Raw genomic sequence first — 17679 nt, 5'->3', positions numbered from 1 at the left:
ATCCCAACTCCCCGCTAACATTGCCCCTGATCCCAACTCCCGCCAACATTGCCCCTGATCCCAACTCCCCGCCAACATTGCCCCTGATCCCAACTCCCCGCCAACATTGCCCCTGATCCCAACTCCCCGCCAGCACTGCCACTGATCCCAAATCCCCGCCAGCACTGCCACTGATCCCAACTCCCCGACAGCACTGCCACTTATCCCAACTCCCCGACAGCACTGCCACTGATCCCAACTCCCCGACAGCACTGCCACTAATCCCATCCCCCCCACCAAGGAGTAAAAATAGAGACTACATGGAAGGGAGAGGAAATAGGCGGAGGAACAAAGAAAGGAAGAGAAAGAATACGAGAAAGAACAAGAAAGATGGCCAGAGAGAGAGAGATGGGGGGAAAAAATTAGGACATCCTAAAATGTACCATAAGGGGGTTCAATACTGTACGAGTGAAAGGAACTCAGGGAGCGCTAAATGTCCGTGGGTTAGGGGCGCAAATTACTTGTCTTGCCTTGGGTGCCGACAACCCACGCTACTAAAATAATTTTACTGTTGGGGGGTCCCCACAACTTGGGAAATGTTATCAAGCGGTCACGGCACTAGAGTGGTTGAGAACTACTGTTCTAAATGAAGGTGCTGAGACCTCACCATCGAAGCCCATGAGAAAGGCCATATATTATTTTCTGTAGCATTAATGTGGTTGGCCTGAATTGCTGGTTGCCTTCTCAAAGCTTTGAGAAACATCAGTGGTGAGATCTTCTAAATGAAGGTATTGAGACCTCACCATCGGAGTCCATGAGGAAGGTCATTTATTATTTTCTATAACATTAATGTGGTTGGCCTGAATTGCTGGTTGCCTTCTCAAAGCTTTGAGGAACATCGGTGGTGAGATCTTCTAAATGAAGGTGCTGAGACCTCACCATCGGAGTCCAAGAGAAAAGTTAATTTATTATTTTCTATAACATTAATGTGGTTGGCCTGAATTGATGGTTGCCTTCTCAAAGCTTTGAGGAACATCAGTGGTGAGATCTTCTAAATGAAGGTGTTGAGACCTCACCATTGGAGTCCATGAGAAAGGTCATTTATTATTTTCTATAACATTAATGTGGTTGGCCTGAATTGCTGGTTGCCTTCTCAAGGCTTTGAGGAACATCAGTGGTGAGATCTTCTGAAATGAAGGTGCTGAGACCTCACCATTGGAGTCCATGAGAAAGGTTGTTTATTATTTTCTGTAACATTAATGTGGTTGGCCTGAATTGCCGGTTGCCTTCTCAAAGCTCTGGGAAACATCAGGGGTGAAATCTTCTAAATGAAGGTGTTGAGACCTCACAATCGGAGTCCATGAGAAAGGTCATTTATTATTTTCTATAACATTAATGTGGTTGGCCTGAATTGCTGGTTGCCTTCTCAAAGCTTTGAGGAACATCAGTGGTGAAATATTCTAAATGAAGGTGTTGAGACCTCACCATTGGAGTCCATGAGAAAGGTTGTTTATTATTTTCTGTAACATTAATGTGGTTGGCCTGAATTGCTGGTTGCCTTCTCAAAGATTTAAGGAACATCAGTGGTGAGATCTTCTAAATGGAAGGTGTTGAGACCTCTCCATTGGAGTCCATGAGAAAGGTTGTTTATTATTTTCCATAACATTAATGTGGTTGGCCTGAATTGACGGTTGCCTTCTCAAAGCTTTGAGGAGCATCAGTTGTGAAATCTTCTAAATTGAGGTGCTGAGACCTCACCATCGGAGTCCATGAGAAAGGTCATTTATTATTTTCTATAACATTAATGTGGTTGGCCTGAATTGCTGGTTGCCTTCTCAAAGCTTTGAGGAACATCAGTGGTGAAATCTTCTAAATGAAGGTGTTGAGACCTCACCATTGGAGTCCATGAGAAAGGTTGATTATTATTTTCTGTAACATTAATGTTGTTGGCCTGAATTGCTGGTTGCTTTTTGAAGGCTGTGGGGAACATCGGTGATGAGAGCTTCAAAATGCCAGTCTTGAGACCTCACCATCGAAGTCTACGTGAAGGCTTTCCACTTCCATCCTTTAACACAGCATGAAAAGTCTCTCTTGACAAGAAGCACAGATTTGTTGATGGCGTGAAAGTTTCATGGTGATCATAAATATTTTTGCTGCTAAATGCTTGGCAATGTAGGCGATAGGCAGATTTCTCTGCTTGCCAACATGCAGGAAAGGTGTGATTCTTTCAGTAAATGAAGACATGAACACCCGCACCTTGCAGGAATTGGCACCATAAAGAGCAAGGGAGAGTGCAAGTTCTCTATGGGCATGGTAGACAAGCTCTTTAAGTGGACTGATCCTTTAAGCTCCCCCAGAAAAGAGTCAGGTTTCCCCGCCAGTGTGAACTCTCTGATGATAGATAAGGTTGGCTTTCTGTGCAAAACATTTGCCGCAGTCCCGGCACATAAAAGGTTTTTCCCCTGTGTGGGTTCGGTTGTGTATGACCAGATGCGACTTGTGCTTGAAGAACTTCCCGCACAACGGACAGAAGAAGGGTTTCTCGCCCGTGTGAATTCGCTGGTGCTCGGAGAGGTGTGACTTGCGGGCAAAACACTTCCCGCACTCAGAGCAGGGGAAAGGCTTCAGTCCCTTGTGGATCTTCATGTGTCGGATTCGGTTGGAAATGTGGGTGAAACATTTGCCACATTCGGAGCAGGGGTAGATTTTGTTGTTTGGCCTTGCCCGTGTGCGTGTAATGATTTTATCTGGAAGCCATTCTGGGTCAGAAGGGTAAGGTGAGATACTGGCCCCTCGAAGTCCTGGATGTAGACTTGGGATAACGGAGTTGTCTCCTTGGGAAGATTGCACAGTGTCTGCCTTCAAATAGGACAACGCCATTGGTGGAACAGCTGTGGCCATCTGGCTGTAGTGTCCATCTGTGGGGGGGTAGAAAAATATTTTTAACCTCAAAACATGACTTTTTTGTGTTTAGATTATTAGTTTGTGCAGCACTTTAAAATATAAAATGAGACAGTAGTTACAATACAATTCAAGACTAGAGGGTTAGGAGGGCCCTGCTTGTTAGAGCTTACAATCTAAAAAGGGGGTAATTGATACAAAAAGGTAATACCTGTGGGGTAACGAGTTGATGGAAAAAGTGTGAGTTTTTTTCAAATTGCCCAAAGGCAGACAGAGTAAGAGATAGTTGGAAAGATTGGGGTAAAGAGTTCCAGAAGTTGGGAGAGGCTCTGGGAAATACCTGGACTTTAGTATGGGAGGAAGAGGTGATGGGGCAAGAGAGCAGGAGGTCTTGAGAGAAGGGAAGAGGTCACTTTGGATGGTACTAGACTTGTGCAGAATGGAAAAACTTGTTTCGTTTCGGATAAATTTGTTATGTTGCTAATTTTATTTTGTGGATTGGTTTCGGAATTCGTTTAGTTCCGTTTCATTTCATTTGATTTTGTTTCATTCATTTTATATTGAATTCCAAATGTTTGGAATGATTCGAGTTTGGATAGGTCGAACATTTATTGATCAATCCAAATTCTGTGTGAAGAATAGCAGGTTGTAAAGAAGTGGGCTGGGAAGCTGGCGACGGGATGAGCGCGTGCTCCCCCTCCTGAACCATACCAAGTCACATGCCCTCAACATGGGGGGTGATTTGGCCCTTCAAAGCACCTTGTCCCGATGTTGATGAGGACAAGGGTCTCTTCTCACAACCCTGGTCGGTGGTTGTGGGGCTCTGCAGGGGACTTATCGGAATCTGGACACCCCCTTCAACAAGGGGGCCCAAAGATCCCACCCCTCTATGTGAATGAGTATGGCCTGGTCGATGATGTCACAAGGGGGCAGAGTCACCCGGCGATGTTATATGGCCCCACCCCTTAGTTATTTAAGAACTGCCAGACAGTGAAGCTATCAGGCAGTGGGAGCCTTTATTGGGAGTGGACCTCTTTTTTTTTCTTAGGTCGGTGGTGGCGTTCACCGTGATTGATGTTGGATTTACTTCTGGGGACATTGTTTTGTTTAATAAAGCAATTGTCAAAAACTGTCTGTGTTTTTATTTATTGTTGACACTTTTTTGGGAAAGGAGTAGGGGTAGAATGTACCTCATACTCATTCACATGGGGAGGACCCCCTTGTTAAAGGGGGCTTCCAGATTCCGATAAGCGCCCCGCCCGCAGACCCCCACAACCACTGGCCAGGGTTATGCGGAAGAGGCCTTTGTCCTCATTGACATGGGGACAATGTTTTTTGGGACAAGGTTCAAAGCAGCCCCCCCCCCATGTTGAGGGTATGTGGCCTGAATTGGTTCAGGAGGGGGGCCCTATGGTTCGGGAGGCAGATACATCCGAATCTATGAATAACCCGAAATTTGTCCAAATTTAGATTCGGACTGAAACAAATTGAATATGTTTAAAGCGTGATTCGTTCCGTTGCAAATAGAAATTCGGACAACGTTTTTGGTATTCTGAGTTTCGGATGTATCCGAATTTCAAAATCAAAATAGTAACGAATTTCAACGAATCCAAAATAAATTATAACAAAACTATTTATCGGAATTCGAAAATGAATTTGAAATGGAAACATATTGCGATAAATACAATAAGGTATAAAAGTGAAATAAGATGAAGTTTCCTACTTAGGCTACTTTATAGAATATAATAAAATAGAACAGAATAGAAAAGGAAAGAATATAATGAAACAGAATAGAAAATAATATAATAAAATAGAATAGAAAATAATAAAATAGAAGGAATATAATCAATTTGAAAATAACGAATCTAAGAAACAAATCCGAATATACAAAACAAATTCTAAAAACTAATCATTCTAACATAACGAATATTACGAAACGAGATTATTAAGAAACTAATTCGAAAACAAAACAAATGTTTTGACATACATATCTCTAGTTGGTGATGTAGCTTGGGCCATAATTACAGATGAATGGCTCCTCTTTGGGATGAGCGATAGGTTTATGTATATTGGGATACAGTTGACCACGATCAGACAACAAAATGAGAATCTGGGAAGATTTTTTTGGCAAGTATGCAGATACTGTTTACCTGGGGCGATAAATGTTGGGCTGTCCTCCTCCAAACATGGTCGTGCACCCTTCGAATACAAATCTTCAGCCTCTACAATTTCTACTTTGATACCAACCAGGTCCTCCACCTACAAAAAGAACCAAAGTTTATTGGATTCAAAAGAAGAAACGTATAACAACCACCCTGTTTCTCTTACAAGTTGAGTCCATCACAGACTCGATCGACCACTTGGGTCTTTTTTCTGCTGTCACTCCTAAGCCTCGTACACACGATCAGTCCATCCGATGAGAACGGTCTGAAGGACCGTTGTCATAGGTTAACTGATGAAGCTGACTGATGGTCCGTCGTGCCTACACACCATCGGTTAAAAAAACAATCGTGTCAGAACACAGTGACGTAAAACACAACGACGTGCTGAAAAAAACGAAGTTCAATGCTTCCAAGCATGCGTCGACTTGATTCTGGATTTTTAACCGATGGTTGTGCCTACTAACGATCGGTTTTGACCTATCGGTTAGGAATCCATAGGTTAAATTTAAAGCAAGTTGACTTTTTTTTAACCTATGGATAAATGACCTATGGGGCCCACACACGATCGTTTTAACTGATAAAAACGGTCCATCAGACCGTTGTCCTCTGGTTAACCTATCGTGTGTACGAGGCTTTAGAAGTTTCTATGAGTCACCATGGTCTTTGGTGAGACCCTCAGTATATACCTGATGATGGGGAGGGATGGTGTGACCTTCCTGAGAATACAGAGGATCGGGACATCTCTCTGGTGGGTTCCCATTACTGGATCCATCTATAGGAAACACACAAACACACTGACTGAACATGTATTGTATATGTGTTGCTGATGTGTGGGGGACGTCTATAGTTGCTTTGGATGAAGACTTGTCTTACCCGTTGATGTGAAGGTCTGATAATTCTCCTTTTTGATGTCCTGGTACGGATCCTTGTGTCCCTCTACATGATTCCAGTCCTACACAAAGAACAAGTACTTGACCGAAAAGTCAAACTGTGACACAAATGTTTTTCTAGTTTTGGATAAATTGGGTATGGGATAACACCTCTGATTTTGGCAGTGGGGAAGTCTATCTTCTTAATTGTTCCTGGTGACCAAAGTCACAAGGATGGTTGTTGAGGGGAAATCCAAAATGTTATGGTTTTCACCGAAACATAAGTAGAAGAGATATTGTCCAACGGGAGGAGCACCATTTTCTGGTGACACCTTTCAATGTTGGGGTTTTCTCACACTTAGGGGAGATTTCAACTCCTTTCTAGTCATGTCTCTGGGGCAGGAACCAAAGGGAAACCTCCAGGATGATGACAACGATGAGTACTAACCTATCCCCACTAGTTGTGGTTCCTTTCTAGAACTACCCTAAAGGCCCATTCACACGATCAGACTTTACGACAACAACGCTCCGACGGACGTGTTTGATCGGACAATCCGATCGTCTGTATGCTCCATCGGACAATTGTTGTTGGAATTTCCACTGACAAATGTTCAATGTGCATGCTCTCAAACCTTCCGACAACAAATGTGTTACGTCGGATCATCCGATTGCGTGTACACAAGTCCATCGGACTAAAATCCAAAGTACAAACACGCATGCTGGGAACCAATGCTAAACATCAGACAACAATAGCAGAAGTTGCCCAAAGGGTGGCGGTAAAGAGCTGAAAACCACGTGGCTTGGTGAATGTTGGCTGAAAATTATTGCCTGTATGTATGCAGAACATGTTCACGGCCAGCGCCTTTCGGACCAAAATCCACGGAAAAGTCAGATGGTAGTCCGATCGTGTGTATGAGGCTTAATGAAGGCCTATAGTTGCACTCTCCATAAAACACTTTTTTTTTAAGGCTGATTATGGTTACAGCTCCATTGGAAACATACTCCCACACAAGGCAACATCAGAAAAAGATGCGTTGAACCTTAAAAGAAGAGGAAAAATTATTTTACAAGACTTAACATCAACAACCAGAGGTCCACCATCATATTTTCGAGAAGTCTTCACTGCTGGTTGCAACTCTGGTGTGGTATACAGATATAATGCCCTAGGCTTAGCCACTTCATGGCCAAATATCCATCAGCTAGGAAGTGAACACCAAAAGGAACTTAAACATTATGTTACATCAACAAATTGCCTCTTGAGTATTGATATGTGGGTTTCCCATTAAAAAGAGCAGACAAGGAAGGAGTTAACATAGTCCCCACCGCCACCGTTCTGTTAGCCCTATTGAGCTGTGTCTCCGTAACCAAATTATGTCATGTTACTGAAAAATGTCCCATAATTCCCAACACCGCTCACCTCTCTCGTCAGCAACTCAATGATCTCGCTGGTGACCTCCAGAATCTTTTTGATGTTCGTTTTTTCCTTCCTGCTCATGATACATGAATGGTTCAGAGTGAAATGCTCTCCAGATGTCTTCTTCACTACTGTGTAATCCTGTACATTGAGAAGATATCAAATATATATATATATATATATATATATATATATATATATATATATATATATATATACTCTATATATGTTTAAACTGTGACCCTCCCAGAATCTCTCCGGGATTTCGGCTAAAATCAAGTGTAGGATCTGTTCTTATCAGCTGCCAAGAGGAGGCGCTGTTTTACTGCCCGGGCTATGAGGGAGGTTGGGGTGGCGGCTTTGCAAATACTCTGGTGTAATGGTACCTAGAAGGTAGTATTGGGGCGAGCCAAGTCCGGAGCGTCCTAACGAACTTGTAGGCTGTCGGTAGGCTTCCCCGAGAAAGCCGGAAGGGTACCCCTGGTGAGGATGGAGAGGCACTGGGTCTGGTGGAAGGCTGGGTCCCGAAGAAATCCCGTGGTGCATGTGCCCCTGGAGTGGCAGTCCTGGGGTGTCCCGTAATCTCACTGTGAGGGAGGGGCACCTTGAGTTATGGCACCTAGGTCACTGCACACACTTTTCACATCTGCTTCTTGGGCCGGGCTTTTTGGCTGAGACCAGAGGAATTTTTATTGCTGGCAGAAAGGCTGGTCATTGTGCTACACAATGGCACAAACTGCACTTTCCCCACTTCCCTTTCCCCCACCTTTATGTTGTTTGTCTTATAATTTTTTTGGTTGTTGGGTATGTACACCTTGTTTCACATTTGATGAGTAGTTCCTTGGGCTTGCCCTGAAAGTCTTGGGAAGGGGTGGACATGACCTTCTGGCTTAGTTTGCCCTCTCTCATGGGGTCTCCCTTCAGGGAAGCCCCACCTAGTACTTGGGGTGGTCTGTTTCGGCAGACCTCCCAGAGAAGGGGTCCATCGGGTTTCAGCCAGATGGACCGAGTAAAGTACTTTAGTCCCCATCTGGAGTGGAAGTCCAGGGTATGCCGTAATCTCACTGTGAGTGAGGGTCACTTTGAGTTATGGCACCTAGGTTACTGCAACATCACACTTTTTTCACACCTGCCTCTTGGGTCAGGCATTTTGGCTAGGACCAGAGGAATTTGTATTTCTGGCCAGAAGGCTGGCTGTTGCATGGCACTTTCCACTTCCCTTTTCCCCACTTTTATGGTGTTTGTCACTTTATGTCTTTTTTTTTTTCTTGGTTGTTGGGTTTGTATGTGTTTCACGTTTGATTAGTAGGGTGTAGGTCCTCGGACTTGCCCTGAACTTCTTAGGAGGGGGTGGACATGGCCTTCTGGCTTGGTTCATCCTCTCTCATGGGATCTCCCTTCGGAGACCACCTAGTACTTAGGGTGGTCTGTTTCGGTCCAGATGGACCGTGTGAAGTACTCTAGTCCCCATCTGGAGCCCAATGCCTCGGGGGATCAGGGCAAAGGTCCCTTCTCTTTGGAGGAGGACTATATGTAAACCCTGTGCACTTTTTGTGTCTCACTTTTTGGTGTGCACTTTTTTTTGCACCGGGGGAGTTTTGGTCATGTCTGTGCTTTATTAATAAGAGTAATGCTATGTGACCCTCCCAAAATCCTCCTCAACTCTCAGGCCGGGTCCATGTTTCATTAATAGAGAGAAGAGTGATGTCGTCTGACCTCCCAGAATCCTCCTCCCCTCTCCGGTCCGGTCTGTGTTTTATTAATAGAGATAAGAGTGATGTCATGTGACCTACCAGAATCCTCCTCACCTCTCCGGTCAGCTCTTTGTTTTATTAATAGAGATAAGAGTGATGTCATGTGACCTCCCAGAATCCTCCTCACCTCTCCGGTCAGGTCTGTGTTTTACTATTATAGATAAGAGTGATGTCATGTGACCTCCCAGAATCCTCCTCACCTCTCCGGTCAGCAGGTAGATGATATCCAGGGTGAGGTTTAATAATCTCTCAGTCATGTGGCTTCGATCCTTCTCCATCATGGAGTCCCTGGAAGGCACATTAAAAGATAAGCACCATCTAAAATATATTTGGTTGTTGGCATGCAAGACATCTAAGCCACCATCTTATATGGACCTCAGTAGACTTTGTGCAACAATCCAGTGCTTGGTGAAGTATGAACTAATCCTGAGATCTTATGGCCTTCTTACCTTTTCAGATGCGTACCATGAAGGTGTCATGCACTAATTTATACAATTACATGAGAAGTATAATCTACCTGGCTCCTTCTTTTACATATTTCTGTAACTCTGTAATGGTTAAGAGCAGGGTTTCTCAACCAGGGTTCCATGGAGCCCTAGAGTTCCTCCAGAGGTTGCTCGGGGTTCCTTGAGCAAGGAGCAATTTCTGCCTCTCAGATAAGCTCCCACTGACACCATTGATCCTTTTATCTACCTGCAAGGAGGTAATTCTCCCCAATGTTCACAAGTGTAAGAAGCAATGCCTTCCAGTGACCATAACACTAATATATCATGAGATTTAAAAAGTAATTTCAAGGGTTTCTCCGTGTCGAAAAGGTTGAGTATGGCTGGTTTAGAGTCACAATTTAGAAAATAGAATATATATCACTATATCTAAATACCCACCCTAAATACCTTTGAAATTACAGGGCCCTATAGGGTAGGTCTCTACTTCATACTCCCATCTATTACATATCAAAATGGGCCTACGCCCTTTCACAGTGAAGGCGTGGGCAAGTCATTATGCATACGTTGGCAAACGAAGATTGGGATGAAGTGTTCCTCTTATACAGGCCTGTCGCTACAAGGCAGGCAAACCAAGCAATTGCTTGGGGCCCCAAGCAGGGCCCTTGCTGCGCTTCCTATATGCTGCAGCCGCCTGAGCGCTCTATAGAGAGCCTGCAGCACTGCTGCCTCAAGTCGTCCCTTCCCCTTCTCTGTAGCTTGGCCGAGCTCCTCTTCCTTCCTCTTGTCAGTCTGGATTCCGTTTCCTGTTCCCGGCCGGACTGACAGGAAGTGCACACTGAGTGCTCACTTCCTGTCATTCCGGCCGGGAATAGGAAACTGTATCTCCTGCTGCGCGGTACGGACCCTGGTAGAAAGGGGGAAGGGGGGGGGCACGGGTGGAGTAAAAAGAACATGGGGGGGGTTTGTGTGCATGCGTGCGGGAAGGGGTTGGGGTGCCTCCATGTCCATTTTGCTTGGGGCCACCAAATACCTTCAAACGGCCATGCTCTTATATGTATGTACAGGGACGTCTTTTCGCCACATACCTCCCCAACACTTTCATGGAAGGCCTGAGGACCAACACCCTACTAATCAGAGTGAGAAATTGCATAGCGCAAGTGACAAAAACGCACGTACAAAAGTGGGGAAAGGGAAGTGGAGAAGTGTGAAGTGCAATACCATGGCAGGCCCTTCGGCCACACTGGACTTTTATGCATTTGTCATTTTTGTACGAGTGTTCGAGAGCAATAAAACTTTGAAAGTGACTTCAGCCATTCAGAAGCTGACTTGTGCTGCTCAACGCTTATACGTCTTATAATGTACATGTCGTATATTTAATTTGCAATTAGGTGTAACCTTCATAGCACAACAATATTAATACCGCTGCAAATAATATTAATTATAGTAATAATCGTTGTTACCTTTTCCTGGAGACTCTCAGTGCAGAAACTCAGCTCCTGCAAATTCGTCACAAAACGGGAAGCAGAGTGTCTCCAGCAAAGGATTCTGGGAGTTATAGTCCTGGGTAACTTTGACTACAAAAATATGGCCACCAGTCCTTTTCTGCTGCCCAGACACTTGAACCTCTAGTGTTCAAAGTGGCCATTTAGCCACCCCTTTAGCTTTGGCACATGTTGTCTCTCCTCCTTAACGATCTGCTCAAACAAAAGGGACTGAACTACTGTATAAATGGAGTCCAGAGGAGCCACAATTTAGCATCAAGCCTCTCACTTTAGATTGAATTTGACCACAATAAAATGGCTGCTACCAAGCATGAGGACAGGAAGTCAACTGGAAAAGAGATGTTTGGTTGCACAGGCACAGGCAAATGTTAGGATGTCCCAGGGTGAAAGGTGAAGAGGCAGGAAATAAAATGGAGCCATTGATGTTACTGGCAGCCAGTGTTGCATATAAAGCTCAGTATAAGCACAAAGGAGTCCTAAGCATTTGCTGACCCACATCAAAATACATAGTAAATCTGAAGAAATTATTGTATGTTAAATTCCTACTTTATGTATTATTAATTTTGCTGCCACGGACTTAATCAATAAATACATATACTGTATATTAAGGTGACCAGATTTTTAAAATGAAATCCGGGGACATATTTTACATTTTTTTTTTACTAGTAATGGCGGCAATCAGCGACTCTCTGCCTGTCACCGCCCGCCTCACAGCCTGTCAAGTCTCACTCTCTGGGCAAAAATTAGACCATTCAGATATGGTGTAGATAAAAACAAAAAAAGTAGGATAATACCCTTGTATAGCACCCTCTAGTGTGCTAAATTACATGTTCATAGTTATTTGTTAGTATAGGAAAATTTGGTTTGGCTGGGAGCCAGGCCTGGGTTGAATCTGGGTCAGGGCTAAGTGACACAGGGAGACTGGATGACTCATCAAGCAGCACCTCTGGTGCCTCCACCTGCTTCTTGGATCCTTGGAGAAGCTTCCAGAAGTAGTGGGTAGAGACTAGGAGGAGCTGCTTAGCATATTTTTAAGGTCCGTAGCAAATCCCCAGCAAATGGGCTGGCAGGGGATATGCCCCTCATAAATAGGCATGAGTCACGCCAGCAGGGGCAGTTGGGTGGAGGTTGGAGATTGAGTGCTGAAGAGGATGTCTTAGGCCCTTGCAGGGCACCCCCCAGTCTGGGGAGGGTAACCTGAGGCCTGGTGCTCGGGTGCTGGAAGGATCCCCTACAATACATGGAGGAACCCCTTCCTGGAGGCACAGGAGCAAGTGAAAGGACAGCAGGAGGGAGTCAGCACGTCCGGGAGATCTCCTGTGAAGTCAGCCGGCTGAGCTGGGTAGGGGGGCAGCTGCAGCCAGGCGGGCTGGCAGTGCCTAAAGAGGTGGTGCTGGAACCAGTGACCACAAGAAGTAGTGCTGGAAAAGTGTGAGCTGTGTCACCCTTTCCTCAAGTATAGGGGCTGTAAGTTCCTGCCTGTAATGGGCCTTTCCTGCTAAAAATTGTAACTGGGGGAACAATAGGGAGCGGTATATAGGAGGATTGTCCCTGAAGATGTTTTGCTGAAGTCAAGTGGGCATCCCATAATACCCCTTATCCCCATCCAAGTTCATTACCCTCAATAAAAAAACTAAAAGGCACAGACTGTTCTCTGACTCTGAGTGGCTATGAAAATTTGGTGTGCCTGGCTGTGCACGGAGTGGGATCCCAATCTACTTGCGGCTCCTTAGGGGGTGTGCTACACTTGCTATAGGTGTAGGCCAGGGGTCTCCAAACTGCAGCCCTGGGGCCAGACTTCAGCAGAGACGTGCCCCGACGTAACGCGTAAGGAACGATAGCTAGACGTGACCGGAAGTGACGCGGAACCCCGTCCGCCTGGAAGTGTTTGTATTCAGCGTTTTTGATATTTATGCTTGTAAGCAGATTTTAGTTTTCAATAAACCCCCTCTCTGTTTGATATACTTACACTTGTTGTTAGCAGATATAGATTTGAGCAGCAGTTTGTTTATTGCACTTTTATTTTATTTTATTCCACTTCATTTATTTTCACTATTGGCCAGCGCTTAAGATACCTTTTCTTTTTACAAGAGAAGGAATCGGCACCACACGTAGTAATTAGGGTCACCTATGTACAGTATCTCACAAAACTGAGTACACCCCTCACATTTTTGTAAATATATCTTTTCATGTGACAACACTGAAGAAATGACACTTTGCTACAATGTTGTGTAATGAGTGTACAGCTTGTATAGCTTGTGTAAATTTGCCGTCCCCTCAAAATATCTCAACACACAGCCATTAATGTCTAAACCGCTGGCAACAAAAGTGAGTGCACCCCTAAGTGAAAATGTCCAAATTGGACCCAAAGTGTCAATATTTTGTGGGGCCACCATTATTTTCCAGCACTGCCATAACCCTCTTGGGCATGGAGTTCAGCAGAGCTTCACAGGTGGCCACTGGAGTCCTCTTCCCCTCCCCCATGACGACATCACGGAGCTGGTGGATGTTGGAGACCTTGTGCTCCTCCACCTTCCGTTTGAGGAGCCCCACAGATGCTCAATAGGGTTTAGGTCTGGAGACATGGCTTGGCCAGTCCATCACCTTTACCGTCAGCTTCTTTAGCAAGGCAGTGGTCATCTTGGAGGTGAGTTTGGGGTTGTTATCATGTTGGAATACTGCCCTGCGGCCCAGTCTCTGAAGGGAGGGGATCATGCTCTGCTTCAGTATGTCACAGTACATGTTGGCATTCATGGTTCCCTCAATGATCTGTAGCTCCCCAGTGCCGGCAGCACTCATGTAGCCCCAGACCATGACACTCCCACCACCATGCTTCACTGTAGGCAAGACACACTTGTCTTTGTCCTCCTCACCTGGTTGCCGCCACACACGCTTGTCACCGTCATAACCAAATAAGTTAATCCATGTCCTCAGCAAACTGTCTTCTTTCATGTGCATCATCTTTAGAAGAGGCTTCCTTCTGGGATGACAGTCATGAAGACCAATTTGATGCAGCGTGCGGCGTATGGTCTGAGCACTGACAGGCTGACCCCCCCACCCCTTCAACCTCTGCAGCAATGCTGGCAGCACTCATACGTCTATTTCCCAAAGACAACCTCTGGATATGACGCTGGGCACGTGCACTCAACTTCTTTGGTCGACCATGGCAAGGCCTAGTCTGAGTGGAACCCGTCCTGTTATCCCGCTGTATGGTCTTGGCCACTGTGCTGCAGCTCGGTTTCAGGGTCTTGGCAATCTTCTTAGTTAGGCAATCTTTATGTAGAGCAACAATATCAGCAGGTTCCAGCACCTCCAGCTCTGAATGTATGTAATGGCAAGGGGTGCTGGGGTGTACTGGAGGATCTATTGATGCTGGAGGATCTATTGTTGCTGGAGGGGATCTATTTTTACAGGGGGAGGGTCTATTGTTGCTGGGGAGGTCAGTTGTCGCTGATAGGGGATCTGATGTTGCTGGAAGGGGGCTCTTAATGCTACTGGGAGACAATCGTTGCTGGGAGACATCAACTGTTAAGGGAGTGGTCTATTGTTGCTAGCTGTTAACAGTCTATTGTTGCTATGGGAGTTCCATTGTTGCTGGCTACAGGGGATCTATTTTACTTCCTATCGTATACAAATTACTTAGCACCACAAATTGATACTTGGTTCTGTATCCATTACTGAGAGGTGGGTAGGGGGTGGAACCAAGAAATGGTGCTCAGAGGTGGGTAGGGGGTGGAACCAAGGAATGGTGCTCGGAGGTGGGTAGGTGGTGGAACCAAGGAATGGTGCTCGGAGGTGGGTAGGGGGTGGAACCAAGGAATGGTGCTCGGAGGTGGGTAGAGGGTGGAACCAAGGAATGGTGCTCAGAGGTGGGTAGGGGGTGGAACCAAGGAATGGTGCTCAGAGGTGGAACCAAGGAATGGTGCTCGGAGGTGGGTAGGGGGTGGAACCAAGGAATGGTGCTCAGAGGTGGGTAGGGGGTGGAACCAAGGAATGGTGCTCAGAGGTGGGTAGGGGGTGGAACCAAGGAATGGTGCTCAGAGGTGGGTAGGGGGTGGAACCAAGGAATGGTGCTCGGAGGTGGGTAGGGGGTGGAACCAAGGAATGGTGCTCGGAGGTGGGTAGGGGGTGGAACCAAGGAATGTTGCTCAGAGGTGGGTAGGGGGTGGAACCAAGGAATGTTGCTCAGAGGTGGGTAGAGGGTGGAACCAAGGAATGGTGCTCAGAGGTGGGTAGGGGGTGGAACCAAGGAATGGTGCTCAGAGGTGGGTAGGGGGTGGAACCAAGGAATGGTGCTCAGAGGTGGATAAGTGGTGGAACCAAGGAATGGTGCTCAGAGGTGGGTAGGGGGTGGAACCAAGGAATGGTGCTCGGAGGTGGGTAGGGGGTGGAACCAAGGAATGGTGCTCAGAGGTGGGTAGGGGGTGGAACCAAGAAATGGTGCTCAGAGGTGGATAAGTGGTGGAACCAAGGAATGGTGCTCAGAGGTGGGTAGGGGGTGGAACCAAGGAATGGTGCTCAGAGGTGGGTAGGGGGTGGAACCAAGGAATGGTGCTCAGAGGTGGATAAGTGGTGGAACCAAGGAATGGTGCTCAGAGGTGGGTAGGGGGTGGAACCAAGGAATGGTGCTCGGAGGTGGGTAGGGGGTGGAACCAAGGAATGGTGCTCAGAGGTGGGTAGGGGGTGGAACCAAGGAATGGTGCTCAGAGGTGGATAAGTGGTGGAACCAAGGAATGGTGCTCAGAGGTGGGTAGGGGGTGGAACCAAGGAATGGTGCTCGGAGGTGGGTAGGGGGTGGAACCAAGGAATGGTGCTCAGAGGTGGGTAGGGGTTGGAACCAAGGAATGGTGCTCAGAGGTGGGTAGGGGGTGAAACTAATGAATAGTGCTCAGAGGTTGGTAGGGGGTGGAACCAAGGAATGGTGCTCAGAGGTGGGTAGGGGGTGGAACCAAGGAATGGTGCTCAGAGGTGGGTAGGGGGTGGAACCAAGGAATGGTGCTCAGAGGTGGGTAGGGGGTGGAACCAAGGAATGGTGCTCAGAGGTGGGTAGGGGGTGGAACCAAGGAATGGTGCTCAGAGGTGGGTAGGGGGTGGACACGACGGGTGACTCGGAAGTATGGAGTTCCTGCACCTATTCTCTGAGGAAAAAAAGCCCTGCGGAGGACCTACGGTTATCTCCTCTAGGGGCAGTCATTCAGACCAAATTCTTATATAGGGCAGATTATAGCCCAAGTCTCCATGATCGGATAAATAGGATACCCTTTGTGGACTGTGCTAGATGCTGTGCAGTGGGGGCTGGTGCCAACCCCCAGGTCCGCTGATAGACCAGTACAACTGGCCCAGTTGTACCAGGCCTGGTCAGCAGGGGGGGCCCCAGCAATCTGAACAGATAAGTAGTTAAGTGTAAAGAAAAAAAAATGAATAGTGTCAGGGTCCCTTAACATTGTCCAACACCAATCCAACCCACAGCCATTGTGGCATGGGTGGCTCTGCCCATATTGCATGTGCTGCCTGCAGAGACAGTGCCACCCAATCGCCAATGCCGTAATGTGCTGCAGACAGTCCCACCCATGACACTAATGCCATAATGTATCAAATCTTGAGTGAGAACCTCCTTCCCTGAGCCGGGGCAACGAATGGACTATTCCACAGCATGACAATGACCCAAAAACAAGGCAACAAAGACGTGGCTCAAGAAAAAGCACATTGAGAAACGTCTGACCTCTGCGGATTGCCAACAAGGGTTTTGCCACCAACTACTAAGTCATGTTTTGCGAAGGCGTCAAATACTTTATTTCACTCGTTAAAATGCAAATCAATTTATACATTTTTTTTGTGACAATTTTTTTTATTTACTTGAAACCGTTATGTACAATTTATTTGTATGTACAATAAAAATGACCTTAAAAAAAAAAAAGTATTCATTTCTGAAACATTAAAGCCGTCCACCTCCATCCTTTAACCACTTAAGGACCAGCGCGCACACATATACGTCGACAGAATGGCACGGACAGGCAAACGGCCGTACAAGTACGTCCCTTTAAATTTTCCGCCGGATGCACGCGCGTGACCCTGCCGCGAGCTCCGTGGACTCCGTGTCACGTAGCTGAAGAACGGGGAGATGTAAACACAGGGCTAGATTCAGATAGAATGGTCTATCTATCCGCCCCGGCGTAAGATATCTCAGATACGGTATGCCGCCGTAATTTAGGGCGCAAGTTCTGTATTCAGAAACAACTTGCGCCCTTAGTTACACGTATCTGTGTCGGCGCAAGCCCGCCTAATTCAAATGTGGATGATGTGGGCGTGTTTTATGTATATTAACTGTGACCCCGCGTATTTGACGTTGTTTACGAACGGCGCATGCTCGAAATTCCTGCCGCAAATCGTCATTGCTTTCGACGTGAACGTAAATGACGTCCAGCCCTATTCGCAAAACGACTTACGCAAACGACGTAAAATTTTCAAAACTCGACGCGGGAACGACGGCCATACTTAACATAGGATACGCCTCATATAGCAGGGGTAACTATACGTCGAAAAAAGGCTAACGTAAACGACGTAAAAAAAAAAAGCGCCGGCTGGACGTACGTTTCTGAATCTGCGTATCCAGCTCATTTGCATATTCCTCGCGTAAATATACGGAGGCGCC

The 17679-nt window shown here is 46.3% G+C and overlaps 1 protein-coding gene across 1 annotated transcript; it reads right to left on the bottom strand.

The window, feature by feature from the left end:
• Positions 1-1898: 1898 nt before the first annotated feature.
• LOC120910493 (oocyte zinc finger protein XlCOF7.1-like) lies at positions 1899-11067 on the bottom strand. The gene is made up of 7 exons (XM_040322249.1): positions 10986-11067; positions 9280-9367; positions 7329-7466; positions 5916-5994; positions 5729-5814; positions 5031-5139; positions 1899-2897 (listed from the first exon to the last, which is right to left on the bottom strand). Exons 2-7 carry the CDS (start codon positions 9358-9360, stop codon positions 2344-2346), a joined length of 1047 nt encoding a protein of 348 aa, XP_040178183.1. The 5' UTR covers positions 9361-9367; positions 10986-11067; the 3' UTR covers positions 1899-2343.
• Between the last annotated feature and the right edge of the window lie 6612 nt (positions 11068-17679).

Source organism: Rana temporaria, chromosome 8 (genome assembly GCF_905171775.1).
Source record: "Rana temporaria chromosome 8, aRanTem1.1, whole genome shotgun sequence".
Taxonomy (NCBI): Eukaryota; Metazoa; Chordata; class Amphibia; order Anura; family Ranidae; genus Rana; species Rana temporaria.
This window is presented reverse-complemented; position numbering and strand designations above follow the sequence as displayed.